Below are 17,022 nucleotides of genomic sequence, written 5' to 3'. Positions count from 1 at the left end.
TGTCTGTGTGTCTCAACAGTTGCAAAATTGGCTACCAGTGGAGGTCAAAAGCAGAATGAACCGCAACTCTGTTTTTTGAAGGGTTTAGTTCCCCTGTCGCTAGTCATTGCGCACACACACAGAAATGAGAGTTTGTTAGAAAGTTGATAACCTGTTTTAGTGGTTATTTACCTAGACATCATTGACTCGCTAACACAAGGCTGGAATAGACATCTCCAGCCATCAATTCTGCTTACCTTTTCTAATAAGCAACTCTCGATCTCTGCCTTAAAATGGCAGCCGGACAGCCTACATTTATTCAGAGGAGCGCTGGGGTGGCTTTTTGTTTGTTCAGTTGGATTCCTAGCAGTCGTAGGAAGAGGCTGTTCCAGAAGCTGCTTGCCCTGATTAGAAATACTTTCTCATTTGTGGCCTAAGCTTACTTCCAACTGGTTTATGGCTTTTTGTTCTTAAGCCTTCCAGTTAAAAGCATCTTTCTCCTCTTTCAGGTGCACCTCCATTGTGTAACCACAGAGACCAAAAGTCTCTGTTTTAAACTTGTGTTTTCTTAAGCTGAGCAGTTCAGGCACTTCTGCTGGCAAAATAGGCTTTCAGTTTCTGGAAAGCAGTTCATTGTGGTTGTGTGTAGGTCAGATGATTTTTAAATGTAAACAGTGTTCCAATCTTCACTCATTCCATTTACTTTTCCTCTTCTATTGGAAGTACCTCCTTTAATAAAACCTTCTTCTTAACTACCGCATGTGAAAGGCCCGTAGGTCTGCCTGCATGCTTTGGCCCTCGCTTGCGTCTCTCCCCGTGCAATATTTTGATTTTCTGTGTGTTCATGCTCGCTTTCACCTTGGTGATCACAGAAGACAGAGTACACTTCTTGTAGGCAGTACTTGTTAAGTGGAAAAAAATAAATAGGATTAGCTCTGAGATCAGACGCACTGGCCTTTGCTTTTGTGTCCTGACTTTGGTGACTCCCAGTTTTCTTGTTGTTCTTCAGTTAACGGGACTGTAATTCACACTTCCGAACAAGACTTGTGCAAGAATGTGCTTTTAGGTTTAATTGAAGTCCTTGCCTAACTGGTTACAAACAAGTGCTATCCAAAGGAAGTTCATGAGTAGGAAGCTTTAGTTAATTTTTCTAAAAATCTTAGATAAGTGCTAATTATAAAATGACCTCAGAAACTTGAGAAAGAACAGACAGACCTGCTTTTAGCACTCCAGGTGGATTCATTGCTAATTGTGTGTTTTAATTGATAGCACAAAGTCTTACAGAGTAGGAAATTACTCACTGTAGGGCTTCAATTACAGCGCCTAATCAGAAACCCCACACATTCAGTGTAATATGCTGCTAGTTTGCTGATGCTAATGCCCTTTAAGACGTTATTCCTGTTACATTTCTGGGGGTGTGTGGCAGCCAAGAATCGGCCCTTTTGGTTTTGTTAAGAGTCAGTCTTTTACTAGTGAATAATTATGCAACAGATTAAAACCCACCATTTTCTCGAAGCTGCTTGTGTGCCATCTGTTGTCCTGTGGTTCAGCGCGTACTTCTTCAGGCACTGCCCTAGATGGAACAGGGTGGGTTAGGCTGGCGTTTAGTGATCTGCCTTGTAGAGTTAGGGTTGTTCCCCTCACCGACTAGCCTGTGTACATGACAAGTGAGAAAGAAGGAGGGAGAGCTTAACCTGGTTTTGGCTTTTCAGTACTGAAATAAAATGTAGGAACAACCTCTGAGGTTGTGAGAGATGCTGTGCTCTGTAAGGACAAATTCTGCCAAAATGTGATACTTTCTTAAGAATAGATGCTGTCTGAAATCTGTTAAGTCTGTCTATCGCGCGTAGTATCCTTGGTCACACGTTTATTTCATCTTTTGTAGGCATGTAAAGACTGGTAGGCTGGTGGCCTTGGAAACTGAAACCTTCCATCAACAGGTCAGGTCTGGCATTGGCAGTAGCTGTGCAGTTCTGCCTAAAATGCCACCTTCATCTATGAGATGTTGCTATAACATTGTTTTCCAGGGATGGGCCATCCCCGACAGAACCAATCCCCTCACCTTTGATGGGCATGAAATAATTGACAAAGAATCCACAGCAAAGCTGACAGTATTTTCCGACTGAATTGTTGGTTGTTTTTTTTTTTTTTAAGTTTGCAGTTGTTCTGTGGACTGATGTCTGAGACATTGTAAAGTACTGGCGAGCAGCACTGGAGTTGCATTTTTGAGTTTTTTGGCATTGGCACAGGGAGCAGAGAGTACTAGTTGTGCCAGAGTTGGGAGGCTCGTGGCTGAAGGAAGCTCTTCACCAGTTGTCTTCCAAATTGCCCACAGAGTAGAACAGCCACAAAGGAGCAAATAGCCTTCCCTGGGAGCAGGCTTTTGTTCCGTGGCATCAGGGATTGGTAGTTACTTTTCAAAGGATAAAGGTCCTGTGCTTCCCTCCGCTCCCCAAAAAAGGGGGGAGGCATCGTTTTAGTGTTGCAAAAAGGATTTGCTTTATTCTTTATGTGTCTGTGCTTCTGATGCTTTGGCCATTGTTCCCAGGTATGTCTAATGATGCAGCACTTGCACACTCCTAATGGTGTTTAGAGCATCATCATCTCACCAGTATTACTACTGTCACTTTGCAACTCAGAAGGACCCTGCTGTCCTACTTCTTTAAGGGAATGCTGTTGATGTAAAAGGAAAAAAAAAAAAAGAAAAGAAAAAACCAAAAAACCCAACCCTCTTCCCACAGAGGTTTTACTCTTTGAATCTGTAAAGCTTGTTTAAAAGCTTGTCTAAAGGCTTGTCTGTCTCAAGGAGTGCTGTGCTCCCACAGAAACCAGGGTCGCACATCTCGGCAATTTTTAGCTCTGGTATGAAGTAGGTGCTGCAGGGGGGGGTCATGTAGCTGCTTGCAGAGAGAGGTGTAATGCAGATGAGCTATAGCAGATTAAGTGAAGAGGATTGGAGAGGGGGAAAGAGCTGCTTTTGCTCTTTGGTTTGTTCTTTTTCTGCATGTGTCAGCATTCTGTGAATACAAACCTTTATATTCAGTGAATTCCTTCCTTCGTGTTTGTTTGGATATTTAACAAAGCAGTACAGAAGAAAAAGGCATTAAAAAACTGGAATATGGTTGCAAAGTCACAAGAAAAGGCAAAGATAACAGCCTGGAATATGTGTGTGTGTGTGTGTGGGGGGCGTTGAGGGGTTTTGTTCCTTTTTGGTCTTAGCTTACAAAGTGGATTAGTTGAGAATATTCTAAGCAACTTCTGCCTGGTCTATTTAGTCCTATTCGCTGATTATTTAACAAGCACAACAAAAAAAGGCTGCACGGGTAGCAGAAGATCCACAGAAGGCTGAGCTTTGTAGCTCACTTACTCTAGCAGTCTCCAGGGGAGGTTCGCTCCTGCCCTGTAGTGCAGGTAAACCTACACTGCTGTGTTTCTCAGTGCAGGCACTAACAACGAACGAGTCTTTTCTCTGTCCAGTCCAATTCCATGAAATGTGGGAACTTAACCACTCTGGGGACTGCACACTATGTCAAACTTGACTGAAAATGACTGGCAAATTTAGTAGTTAGTAGGGCACTCCAGTAGAAATATGTGTAGCAAGATCATATTTACTTTGTTTGTTGACAAAATCAAGCTAAATGATCTCTCAATTTTTTCATCTCCTTATAATGACAGTAAATATAATTAACCACTAAACTTGACATCTTACTTGAGAATCAGTCTCACAGGAAGAAGAGATGCGTGTTGATCTTTATCGTTGGGGATTTTGAAAAACTTCAAGAGCTGTTGGCTGCTGCCGAGTTGGTTAAAATCTGACTAGGGCCAGCAGACTGCCGGTCAGCAGTGACGTTTTTCTGTGGCCAGCTTAGCAGGAGACTCACCTCTGCACCTTTGGCATTGTCGTCTAAAGGCATGGCTTTGTGCTCTGTCTATGCACTTGTTTACCTTTTCCTGTGTCTCTCCCAAACTTGGATCGTGTTGGTAGTCCTCAGTAAAGCTTGACAAACAGGTGGAGGGCCTAAAGACCAGTGTTTTCACCAAGTTTCAGGAAAATTAGTGACCAAGAATCCTCTGAAAGCTTACTGCAGTTCATACTGAGGTGAAAAAACTGTACTAGTAGAAATACGTGTATGGTCAAACATTGGGGAATTGTGTGGGATGGGAGCCTGTCCTTACAAATATCACAGCCCAAGAAAGCTTGAGCAGGAACTTATTATTAACCATGTGACACAAGACTCTGGCAGGCTGTGGTGAAAATTTATGAAATTGATTACTGCTTATGAAAAAAGTCTTTGTCTTTAATTAGGAATTGTTTAACTTGGACAGTGAGCTCAGGGGGTCAAGGACAACTGTAATGAGCAGGTGGTGTTTGTCCTGAGCAAGATGTGATCAGGACCATCCATCTAATAAATACTGTGTGCTGCTCTGTCATGACAGTAACTCCACCACTCTTGGGCACCTGGCCAGGGTCCCTGCCATGTGTGAACCTTAGGAATCATGAGACAGTGCACACCTGCACTCAGCATAAACTTAAAAGTTTACATACATTAGGTATGTAAACTGTTTCTGCTTTTCACCGAGTACAAAGGTGGGCAAGCTCTGGGACTGGGCCAGAAGCCTCAGCTATGGGTGGACTCACCACACAGAAATTTTCCCAGTTACCAAGAGACTCGTAGCGATGGCTGCAACGGGGCTTCCCAACCAAAGTGTGGGCTTGGGTGATGTTAAGGTGGTAATTGCTGATGTACCCTTTTCTTAATCTCTGTAATGCTTTGCAGTAATGATCTGATGATTTGCTCCTATTGCTCTTTTGTCATGTTGTGCATAATAACTTAGTACTGTTTCCCTTTTATCGTATTGCATGGTATTCTCCTTTGTTGTATTGTAATATAATAAACTGCATTTGTTCTTGTATTGGATTTAGAATTCATTTTTGCTTGGTATCCAGTCAATCAACAAAACACAGGCTGGACTTCAGTAGTCTTAGAGCTGACAGAAGTACTCTTTACAGTTGCTGTACAGAATTAAATGCATCTCAGCAGCTGAGAGAGAGCTGCTTCCCTTCATGTTTTTGTAGCTGTGGATTAACAACCTCAAGCAAAACAAAGCAAAAGTGATTTTGTTCTTGATGCTTAGAGAGTGTAGGGTAGGCATTGCACATTTGGCTGCCTACTTTCCACTGAGAAGTCTTGATCTGCGTGATGCAACCCAGATGCGGCTTTAAGACAGTAACAGTTCAAAAGCGAGGCAACTAGTGATAGTGTGACCTTGGAATTGGAAAGGCTTCCTCTCCTCCTGCATCCCTTCGGTTAGCAACACTTTCAGGGTATATCATGGAATATGGTATGTAGCTTTTTTCTTCACCTCCCCAAATTTACAGGGTTTTTTTTTCTGTCTTTGTAATTGAAAAATTTAAAGGCTTAATTATCTTGCACAACCAGTTCAAGGTAAGAGTGATACAGTATGTATTTTTTAAGCCTGTTGCCAACACTTACCATTTTGGCCTAATGCACAAAAATAGAACATAAGATGAAGAAGTTTGGTCCCCAGTGGCAAGTATTGATTGCTTGTATAAATTGTTCTTATTGACTCGGAGGTCAGCAATGTTTTTCTCATAAATTATGCTGCATCAGAGCATATATATGCATATATCTGAATTATCCTTACAAAGGAAAAATAGCCTTAGTTCCCACACCACGCCACCCCGTGCCTCTCACTTTATCTTCCATTTTTTTCATAGTGATAATTCAGAGAGACATATGGATATCTCTTCCTGAAAGTTGAGCAAGTGTTTTTCCTACTTTTCCACAGGAAGTAGACAACTTTGATAACAAGCAGAGAGCTTATTCATTATGTTTTTATGAAAGTAAGCTTTCTTTTTTTTCCATTTTCAGTGATTTTAAAAGTAAAATGGCATAACCCTTGGGACAGAGAAGACAATCTTCTGACTATAGACTGCTGTAATGCTACCTTACTCAGCCTGAATATAGCCTAAAACAAGAAAGAGCTGTCTGTTCTAAAAGCAGTAAGATATTAATTCTGAGGCATCTGTTACATTAATGTTGTTCCCATGTGAATGGTTGATAAGGAAAAGCTTCACTCATTTAAAAATATAAACTAATTAAAAGTATGCCTATTTGATGTGAGTAGCTTATTTTTAGTTTTGTTTTTTTAATTGATTTAAGACAGCTTATGCTATTCTGAGTCAAGTAGTCAAGTCACCCTATAGACTTCTGCTCTTCATTTTATTTTCTTTAATTTTGATTTAATGAAATGGTTCCACTTCTAATTAAAAGTGGTATCTCGAGGACCAAATCTTTGTAAACAGTACCTCATGCTGTCTACAAACATGTTAGTCCTCCTAGGAGATTCATATTGGAAGGCTTGCAGTTAAGGCTGCAGAGGCTGTTTAAAGAATAATCAAAGGATGGAAGAAGAACAAGGAAAGAAAAAGGATGTGTGAGAGGGAATATGAGATACAGAGGAATTTGCTATAATGTTGTAGTCTTACAAATGTGTGACTCTCATGCACCACTGCTGTCATGGAGATCTTGGCTGTGTAATGACCTCGGGAGACATACAGAGCCTCTGTATAGTTGATACTTACGAGCATAAAGGTAAACTAAAATTGTATTTAGACTGAGCAACAAGTTTCTTCAGATGTTATATAGGGCAGTAGGTTTGTTGGTCTGTCAGCAAACAAATCGTATTCCTGAACCTTGCCACCCGTTCAGTGTATGGTTGTTGTAAGAGATGTAACAGTTGACCTTAGCAAAAAACTGAGGCATGGAGCTAGTGGCTTGCCGCTTGGGTTTGTAAGTTGATGTAAACTTCTCTTAATAGGTCAGTGTTCAGCTTAAGTTACAAGATTGTAGCTGTTGTCAGGACAGATTCATTTAAATAACTGTGAAACTTAACCTTTTCCTAGAAAAAGTGTTTGCATGCTTAGAACTAAAATACCTAGTGGGAAATTGACTGGGGAAGGTTTGCCCATGGAAGCATCACCCTGTACTTTCCCCACTCTTGTACTGTTCTGAGAATCAGCTGCAGAGCACTCGTTTATTTGGCTTTGGGACTAAGGTGTCAGGTGCAAGCCATTATCAATAGCTCCTAAAGCAAAAAAAAGAAAAAAAAAAAAAAGACACCCCCCCCCCCCCCCCCCCCCAAAACCCCAAACTGAAGTCTCTTGATGCTGTTTCAGCACAGAGCTGAGCAGGTCCCCATGGCGGTGCTATGAGGTCCTAGGTTAAGCAATCATAACCAGTCCCATCTATCTTCTTGGTTTCAAAGTGGAGAAAGGGGATGCTGGTGTGGAAGGTAGAATCTAGGTTATAATTCAGCATTTTCTAGTGGGAGTACACAATACAGACTTGGCAATACTTTCGGTCTCTTTAAAATTAATTTTTAAAAATCTTGTTTATGCTGTATGCGGTAGCTTAGAGGGCCTTAACATTTACATTTGTTTATCCTGCAGCCTAATGAAAAAAAAGATAGTGGGATGAGAGGAAAGCAATCTTTTGCTAAAGCTAAATATAAACCTCTCTTAACTCTAGAATGTCTGATAAATTAAACTAAGCAATTTCACCGTAGCTACTTGCCTGACTTAGCAGGCTCTAAGTCAGAGCTTCTTGGGTCTCTTTCCGCTCATAATCTTGTTTGAAATCAAGTCTAGCTTTCTTGATCCCTAAATTTAAGCAGCACAAACTAAATCATGGATTGTAAGTGTTGGTGGTGACATCCAGCTCTGAATGAAGCCAGTGTTCCCTGGTGCAGGGATGTAATACCCTGTGTTAAGGCAGTGTTGAACTTCAAAGGTGGCAGATGAGAGGCGGTGACATGCTGTGTTGACATGGTGAGGCAGAAAGGTGGTCCAGCAGTTTTAAGAAGAAGGGGGAAATCGGCATATTTCTGAATCTGACAAGCCTAGTTTATTTTTTTTTTTCCCCTAGCTAGAATAATGGTGAATTCTAATAGTGAAGGCCTGGTACCAGTGGTGACAAGCCCCCAGGATTTAGGGTGGATCATACTGGAGGAGGTATCAACGAGCAAGCAGAAGGCTCAGACTGTCTCAAGCATTTTGCAGAGGGAACAGTAGGACCTTGTACCTTGCCCACAAGGTTTCTGATGGCTGATAGGAAAGAGCAGCCCAGCAAGAGCATGCTCTCAGGGGGCAGTTTGCTCCTAAGACAGGCAGGCAAATATTTGAAGAATGGAAGCTGCTGTCAGTCAAAACCAAGGCTTACATTCTTGCCTGCTTTGTGAGTCACAGTTTCTTAGTTTTGCTTACCTGCAGTGACTTGCTCAGGTCGTTGCAGTAAAGTTTTCTTAGATTGCTAGTGAAAGTTTGGGCATGTTGAAAATGTTTCCCCAATTCTGAACCAAGAAGGCAATAGTAATCCTGTTTCTTGGTTTTAGTGTTTCAGGTTCCCAGTACTCTTGCTTTTGAGATGTATTTTAATTACTGCTTGCAACTCAGGCTTGTGGTAAAATATGCATATAATAAATGTTTGTCATTTTGTATTTCTAGGTCCATTAGCCTTCTTTCCTCAGTGGAAGCTGAAACATTATGATGTTATTGTAGGTGTTTTGTCAGCTCGACACAATCATGAACTGCGCAGTGTTATAAGGAACACTTGGTTCAAGCACCTGAAACAACATCCTGCACTGAGCCAACGGTAATCCCTAGTGTTTTGTAATTTGGGGCTTGGCAGGTTGGAGGAGACTGTAAAGCTTAAATATCTTGATTTAATTACTCTTTTTGGACAGTTTTGTTTTTTGTTTTATTTGTGAGCATCTTGTACTCTAATTTTTTAAATCTGCTTAGTAATATATAAGAATACTTCTTGTTCTGGGCTGTAACCTTTTTATGCAAGGAATAAAATGTCATTTTTTGACTGTTCACTGCTGTTTGTTTTTCCAATTAGTTGCCACTGTTCATTAGTGATGTATAAGACTTTCCCTTTTTTGTGTTGCAATGTACGCTTTGTATGGTATGCAACTTGAAATGCTTAGTAATCCAGGATACCTGAAAGAAGGCGGGATCATGTTTGGTGAGAGAACAACAAAAACCCTCTTACAACAGCCTTAACTGTAAAGCTCAGGTGTATTTCCCACTGAACCAGGCACACCACCAGAACCCTTCCCACACCTGACAGTCTACAGACAGCCCTGTCCTTGCTGAGAAAGTTCTGCTGCAGTTCATTTCTGGAGACATTGTCATCTTGATAGGCCTCACATCTTGGTACCTGCCTTGTGCTGAAGGCCATTTACATTTGCAAATTTGGTGTCAGCGTGCAGTTGGGAGTGAAGCATAGCTACTTCAGTCATCTAAAAACGTGATACGGAGTTCCTGGAGGATATTTAGCTGCTAGGTGAAAAACTAGGCTGAGGTGGATCCTCTTCTCTTCACACTGCTTGTTGTCTCCTGACTGGCACAACCACCATCAGGGCTGGAAAGAGCAACCTGTTATTTTGCTACAACCCAAAATGTAGACGTTTCATTGTAACAGATAGTCTGGAGTCCTTGTTCCTTCTTTGATGCTGTGTGCCTTTTTTCTTATTATTTTTTTCATTGCCTTTTGAATACAGAATATTTAAACAATCTTGAATTAAGTAACAAAGCCAGGCAGGGAAAGGCAGGTCTTCAGGATCCTTCAGTGCTGCCTTAGGTGTTTTTCTGTTTAGTGTGCTGGCTGTCTCGAATCCCATTCCTAGCTGCCAGTCTTCCTGCATACTCATTATGAAATGTGAAACAGTAACGTGGGTTTGGAATTGAGCCCCTCTGAGGGTATTCATTTGGTTGCTCTACATAGACTCATTTGATGATTTTTAAGGGTTTAAAATCTTAATCCTATGGAAGACAGGCTGTTGTGATGCAATAAGTTTATTGAAGATGGAGGGAGGAGGGAAGAGAACTGGTGTTAATAAAACCAAATTATTTTAGTGTCCTTGTGAAGTTTATAATAGGTGCGCATGGTTGTGCTGTGCCAGTGGAGGACAGAGAAGACCCCTACTCCTGCAAACTTCTGAACATCAGTAACCCAGGTATAGAAGTCAACTTTTATATGATCTGAACTAGAACTAATCATCTTTTCTGAGAGTAGTTTGGGGTGCTTAACTGAGAGCGCCACTCCTGAAGATAAATGCTGCCTAGAACTTGCGCTCTTACCAGTTGCATAATCTTCCTGTAAGGACCATGTGCAGGTGTGAAAGGGAGAGATCTTTGGGGTGTGAAGGGGAGGCCATTGACTTCTGATGGATTTGCATTTTCCATATATCGGGGGACAGTCTCTCCCATATAACATAAAACTTTACTCTATTCCTGTGTAAAATGAAGTTGGAGAGAGCTGGAATGACCCGGCCAAGTGTCATGTGTGAAGAAAGTAGCAAGGTGCCAGTCTCGCATGTCAGATGGACTTCACTGGTGACAAAGTGAATTCTAAGCAAGTCTGGCTGACAGGTTTTTCAGATTGCACTCTAGAGAGAGAACAAGAAATGTACCATGGGGAAAAAATGAAGTGCTGCCATCCAAAAATTCCTAAGTAAAATTATAGTCTTCCTGCCACTTTTTAGTTTCTATTTGACTTTTGTTCTTTAATTGCAAGTTAACTAAGAACTGCTTGGCACTTAAGGCATGATTTACTATAAAATGAAACTTCTGTTACTTTCTCTTTTAATGACAGCATCCACTGCTTAACCAATCTCCCAAGAATAAATGGTACCTCGGGGCTTAGGGAGGTGATAATGCCAAAAAGCAGGCAGCTGAATTCATTGGAGGTGTATGCCATTTTGATACATGAATAATTATTTTCATATGCTAATATACAGATATTCATGCAGTCAAATAGCATTTTTGTCTTCACTCTGTGAATTTATTGTGGTTTTAATCTTTTCCCTGTGGATACATAGGCATTGACTTGCAATTGCTGGTAGCCTGTAGGTAGCTGCATCACTGAGTTTCTCCTTGCTGCAGTCTGCAGCCAGTTGTATTTTCTTCTCCTCCAGTGTTTGATTGTCCTTGTGCACTTGTGAGCTGTGCTAATTAATCAGAATGCTTTGTGTGTATCCAGTGTGCTTTGCGTGTGTCCAGTTCCAGAACTATGAAGTCTTCTCACATTACCTCTGTCCTTTCTTTTCCATACAGTTTTGAATCAGGAAATTGAAGCATTCAGTCTCCCTGAGGACGTACCTTCTGTGCTCTCTGAAGACAGAATTGTCAGTGTGAACTTCCGTGTACTTTACCCCATTGTCATTACCAGTCTTGGGGTATTTTATGAGGCTGATGGGGTGGGATTCCAGAGGAACATCACTGTAAAATTGTACCAGGCAGAACATGAGGTAGAGTATTGTAATTATCTTTTGTAAGTGGACTAAATCACGTTGTCTCTTTATTGTGGATTACATTCTTACAGAAAGCAACATGCTGTGTTGATGATGTAGAAAAGTACTTAACTGACAAGCATATGAATTCTATTTTTGCTCTGTTGAATTGTAAATTTGTATTTCACAGAGAGAAATACACACACAGACACACACACATATATATATAACCCGGATGAGGAAAAGATGAAATTCACAAAGTGCTATGAGTTAATATAAATGCTGTTTTGAAAGAGCACTTATATCTAATTCCAAGACATAATTTTGATTGCGTTTGAGTTTCTAAAGTATTGATAGGTATTAAGGAGTAAAACATAAACTGTTGAATATATTTAAAACACGTTTAGAAAGACACATTGGGGACCTTCAAGCAGAGAGATGCAGTAACTTTTTCTTGTCTGTCTTCTGGCAAAACATTCTGAGATTTCTAGAAACTGGTATTATTTACAGGTAATAATAAAACCTCAGTGATAATTCTCCCCACTCCCAAGCTGTTATGGGTTTAATAGAATAGCTTAGTGCTAACCTGGAGGCAAAAATCATTGCGTGTGATTGTTGCATTTGGTATATTGCATTTGTCCCTACCAATAACTTGATAAATTTAAGGTAATAATTGTAATTAACTACAGCAAATGTACTGGAGTATGGCTTTTATGATGAAATTCCAAGGAGCTGAGTTTATAATAGCAAAAAAAAAAAAAGTATACTGTAATCAGGTTTACGTTTGCTACACGGTAGGATTCTAAACATTGAGAGCCAATAACATGATCCGCATCAGTTTTTTACTTCCAATGAAGGAGAAAAACTAGTATCATAAGAGAGCTTGGAGAGTGTTTTCTGAAGACTGGGAATCTGGCCATGCAGCATCTTTATGTCATTTGTTATCATCTAAGAGCCATTTGATGGCCTGTGTAGTAGAGTAGCAATTGAGTTTTAGGGGTCAGCATCCTCTGTTGCAATTAGTAGTAGGCAGCTATTGAAACAGAAAATAGAAAGTCTGTAAACTGGGGAGGAGCCTGAGTCTTCCAGACGGTGTGCTCTGCTGGCTGGATTCTAGCTGAACTTGCACTCTCGTTCCATCGTTGCTTGCTTCCACCGTATCAATTCAAACACTTGATTCTGTGGTGTCTGAGACTGTTGTGAGAATAAAACTTTTTAAGTTGAATACAATCAAGAAGCCTCTTCCCATTGTAACTCACTGAGATGATCAAGACTTGCATAATCTCACAGCACTTTTAATGTGTTTTCTACATTTTTCCCTTTTTCTGTTGTTTACAGGAAGCTCTCTTCAGTGCTCGCTTTAGTCCGCCAAGCTGTGGGGTGCAAGTGAACAGACTGTGGTACAAGCCAGTAGAGCAGTTCATTTTGCCAGAGGTATGTGCAGGGTTGGAGCTGCCTGCAGTTCTTCAAGTCAGCTGGAGAGACTGACTGATAAAACTGCCTTTCGCTTGAGGCAGAAAAGGGCAAGTGTATACCTCTAGAACGTTAGTTGAGGGGATATGCTGAAATCCAGAATTTCTTTTTCATCGTCTCATTATCACCAGTAGTTATAAAGCGAAAGCCTGAAAAAGACACATTGATGAAAAAATTACACTGACAAATAGTAGCAATTTCAGAAACCTTTTTAGTTTCTGACTGAAAATTATACCTGGTTCCATTCTGTGGGAGTGTACCGGAGAATGGGACACTTCTTTCTCCCTCCTGCTTTTTCAGACATTAGTACACAAGATAGGGATGGGAGGATGGCACCGATTGCTGGGGAGCAGCTGGAAAAGAGCTTTCTGCTTCTGATGTCTTGGACATAACAGCAAGATACTGTGTGTTACGTTTGCAATGGTAGTATTAGCTGAATAGTTGCAATTGAGAAGGTCTTACTGAGGGCTGCTGAAATTTTGGTTATTCTTTTTCTGGCCACACTAGTGAGGAATCGTTTGTTCATTGAACCATGCAAGGAAACGAGAATTAGAACTTCAGGAAGATCTTTAGTAGGGCCCACCTGCAATATGCTGGATGGAATACATCATGCACAGAAGACTGACATTTGGGTTTTTTAAATGTGTCAACATCCTAAGGCAGGAGTGTTTTTTTGCCCCCCCTCCCCCCCTTTTTTTTTCTTTTTTTTTTTTTGTTCTTGTTATGGACACTCCTCAGAAATTTGGGAGAAGACTGCTTTTTGGACAGTTAGGAGTGTTAGCATTTCTTGTGTGTCCTGAGATGCCATTGTCTAAGCTAACAAGGTGGAGTCTAAAGTTGTCTTTTTTCTTTTTTCTGTTTTTGTTTGTTTGTTGGTTTGGTTTGGTTTGAATCTTCTTTGGGATTGGGGATGCAGTCCAAGGGTAGTGTTTTTGTATAGGGATATAGAACCTACTTGTGGCTGCTTAGGAAGGAAGGTGATTAAACACAGAACAGAATATAGGTAGGAAAAAAATTTATATTGTTACAGTGAAGGTGTAGTGAATAGAAGTTGACTTAGAATGAGAATTCTAGTTCAGCCAGCTCTGCCAGGTACATTTCAGCTGCCATTTTAGGCTGTTTCGCTTCATTTAAGTATTCGCCTATATGACTGGACTCTTGCTCCTATATCTGTAAGTAGTCTTTGGGTCTGGGTTGCTTTGTTATGCAAGAAATTAAGTGTTTTATGAAAAACTGGAGCAAGAGAAGTCTAGAAGAGAGGACATTTGGGGGCAGTTTAATCACTGATTTAATCCCCTGGCTCTATAAGAATGGATGCATTTTGAAACCTGCTCTTTTTAAGGGAATTGGCAACTGATTAATTGGTTTATCATCTTAAACAGTTTTTGCTGAATACTGTTCAAGTTATGCTGGCAGGAGACATTTCAAGTCAGCAGACCTCTTGCAGTATTTTGTGCTTGTGTTTTGACAATCCAATTTGATGTCAAAATGATTGAGGTGTTTTGAGGTTTTTAGAAAGTATTGGTTACCCAGTAATTTGGTAGTGTAACATGTAAGCCTTTTCCCTTTAAGACTTTGTTCTGAGATTCTAAAATGCTAGGCAGTTGTAATTTTGCTAGAAATGATTGCATTTTTCCTGAGAGGCAGATGGGAAGTATTTCATTTAGAAAGGGGATATTAGTATTCATATATTTCTTTGTGTGGGCTTCCTTAATCTGATACGTGTCATAAGTTGAATGCTTACAGGATAACATGACGTTTCTAATGTAGATTAATAGGGCTTATGCACAGCGTGTAGTCTCCGGTGATGCTTGGGATGCTGAACCATAGAAGATGATTCAGAGGGGACAGAATGCCCACGTGTTCCTGTCTATTTGTTTGAGAGCAGTACATGTAGTGAGCGGTTTAATTGTCACAAGGTGGTTTCTGAGACAATATCTATTCTCTGCTTTTCTACCTTCAAGAAGTAATGGATTGTACAGGCTGCTGAAGAGCTTCATTCATCTTCCGGCTGAAGTGCTGCTCTTTCTGCTTGTCTTGGGGAAAGGAGGGGAACTGCAGCATTAGAATAAGCATCTGGCAGGCCAGATTGTGAAAGACAGAATCGATCATTCAGCTGTGGAACGACTGAAAGCGCAGAAGAACAGAACCACTAGCAGATAACTAAAACTCACACAGGGGCTCTTACAGCCAGGTCTTAGCAATGCACTTATTTTGTCAAAAAGCCACGGGCTGCTTGCATGGAAATGGGACTCTCGACTACGCAGGCTCTGCATTACTAATGGGGAGTAGCTTTAGAAACAAAAAGCACAGCACTGTTTGACGTTGGGAAAGGGGTTTGGCAGGGCTGCATTATGTCAGTACACCTGTTCGGTATTCACTGTAAATGCCACTGCGCTCTGGCAGCAACAAGGCTGGAATTTAAATGGGGAAAAACAGATGATGTAGTCTCAGGTGTGCCACTAATGTTTTCGCTTTAAGCATTTTCAGGCCTCAGCTTTCATTAAGCGGCTCAGAGTAAGACTAGCTAAAGGCTAAAGTCATTAGAAAATTTGCTTACAAGTCTCTCAACCTGGAAAATAACGACGGTTTGCAGCCGTAGGACACCTTGCACTGAGGCTCCCTGGTAATAGCAGATTAAGACTCTTGGTACATGTTTAAAGTCAGTATTGGTAATAGTCAGTGGTGAGAATTCTAATGTTTCTGGTTGCTGAGGAGGGAGAGGACTCTCAGGCTCATAAACAACTTACCAAAGGTTCCGTCTGTAAACAAGGCACAGAAGTGGGATTAGAGCCCAGTCCCTACAGCAAAAAACATTGGAATGGGAGACGATAGCCACTGCAAATAGAGAAATTGAGCATGTGGGTTTTACTGTGCAGGGTGTTCAGGGGTCCTGCCGCTAAAAAAGGTCTTAGTAGCGGTCCGTTTGTTCTGATAACTGACAGGTAGTTAAACAAGGGGGAGGTATTGAGCGTGTAAGTCAGGCTTGACTAAACACTGACTAGTTCCAGTACTAGATTATAAAGCTGGCTTTATAAATAATAGATGAGAGACTTCTGAAATATGCAGCTGTCATTAAATACCGCGACTGCTGCAGATGTTAAGACCTACTTCTAGAGGAAAGCAAAGAATTGAGCTGAACTCAGTGGCATGTCTGTAACTGGAGAGTTTCTGGAGTACAAGGAGGCTAAAATGGGGAAGAGCTGAGAAGTTAGTACGAGTAAACACTTTCTACAGCCACAGAGATGCATCCACAATACATGAAACAAGTTGTTTCCGTGTTCCAAGTTCCACTAGCTACCAGTATTTTTCCTGTGAAATGGGGAGAAACACAATAGAATGCGCTTATCTAGCAGTCAGGAGTATAATGACCCTACAGCTACTCTATACTACCTTGTCATAAGGGTGAAATTGCTTTAAAAGAATTAGCAGTACCAGTACTCTTACTGTGCAACATACCACTTGTCCCTTTGCATGTTCTTAGGGGGTCTTCAGGAAAGTCTTCACATTAAAATGGGTAAGAGTTGGACTGTTGGGCGGGTTAGTTTCAAGTGGAGATGAAATGCTTTTAGATGCAAGAATTTTTACGCAGACATACACACACACACACACACGTATCTAAACCTGTGGAGTGACATAACTTAAAGTGAGAGTTAAACCCAGCAAATTTTAAAGATACTCACTTGTGTTTCTCTTCCTTTCACTACTAGCCAAGATGTGAGGTCAGAGCTCTGTGACACTCCTACTGTAGCTTGTGACAGCATTGCCAGGATAAAGGTGGCTGTGTTTTCCTTTAAGTTTTGCTGATGTCAGGACTGAGTCTCTGATCTCTGGTTTTGGCAGACAGCTAAAAAGCAGCGCTTATTTTCAAATCTGTTTTAATGTATTCTCTTTGTAAGGCAGGATTTTATAGTTGATTTTTAAAAATTCACTTCAGGTTACCTTTAAATGCCATCTTAATGATGTTAGAAAGCAAAAACCTTTTCCGCTAGAATTCTGTTAAAATTTTAATGTTCCTAATGTAGAAATTCATGATTAGTCTTAAAAGCATGATTACGTGTTACTGAGTTTCACAGATGTATTTCTTTTATGTGTAATTTACTTCTGTTGAAGTGTAAGTAAAACATCAGTGTTGTGCGTTCAAGCTATGTGCTGCACAAAGTTGACTATTTTAAAATAAAAAAAACCCAAACTGTTTGATTTTCATCCTTTGAAGTCTTCGAATACCCGCATAACAGTGTTTTGCTCTCC

At 40.7% G+C, this 17,022-nt stretch overlaps 1 protein-coding gene and 1 long non-coding RNA gene across 6 annotated transcripts in view; one reads left to right on the top strand and one right to left on the bottom strand.

Annotated features, from left to right (window-relative positions):
• B3GALNT2 (beta-1,3-N-acetylgalactosaminyltransferase 2) overlaps positions 1-17,022 on the top strand; it is a 28,536-nt gene that overhangs the window by 2,099 nt on the left and 9,415 nt on the right. For 4 of the 5 annotated variants that reach the window (XM_080388927.1, XM_080388925.1, XM_080388926.1 and 1 more), the window contains exons 2-5: positions 8,507-8,654; positions 9,923-10,023; positions 11,123-11,316; positions 12,637-12,732. In XM_080388927.1, the coding sequence (XP_080245053.1) occupies positions 8,507-8,654; positions 9,923-10,023; positions 11,123-11,316; positions 12,637-12,732 (539 nt within the window). The remainder of the gene's footprint in view (positions 1-8,506; positions 8,655-9,922; positions 10,024-11,122; positions 11,317-12,636; positions 12,733-17,022) is intronic. The other variant, XM_080388928.1, reaches the window with a different exon arrangement.
• LOC308064440 lies at positions 13,451-17,022 on the bottom strand. Its single transcript, XR_013928382.1, has 2 exons — positions 16,165-17,022; positions 13,451-16,120 (listed from the first exon to the last, which is right to left on the bottom strand). It is a non-coding gene; the product is annotated as an uncharacterized lncRNA (long non-coding RNA).

The sequence above is a fragment of the Falco punctatus genome (assembly GCF_963210335.1).
Source record: "Falco punctatus genome assembly, chromosome: 5".
Lineage (NCBI taxonomy): Eukaryota > Metazoa > Chordata > Aves > Falconiformes > Falconidae > Falco > Falco punctatus.
This window is presented reverse-complemented; position numbering and strand designations above follow the sequence as displayed.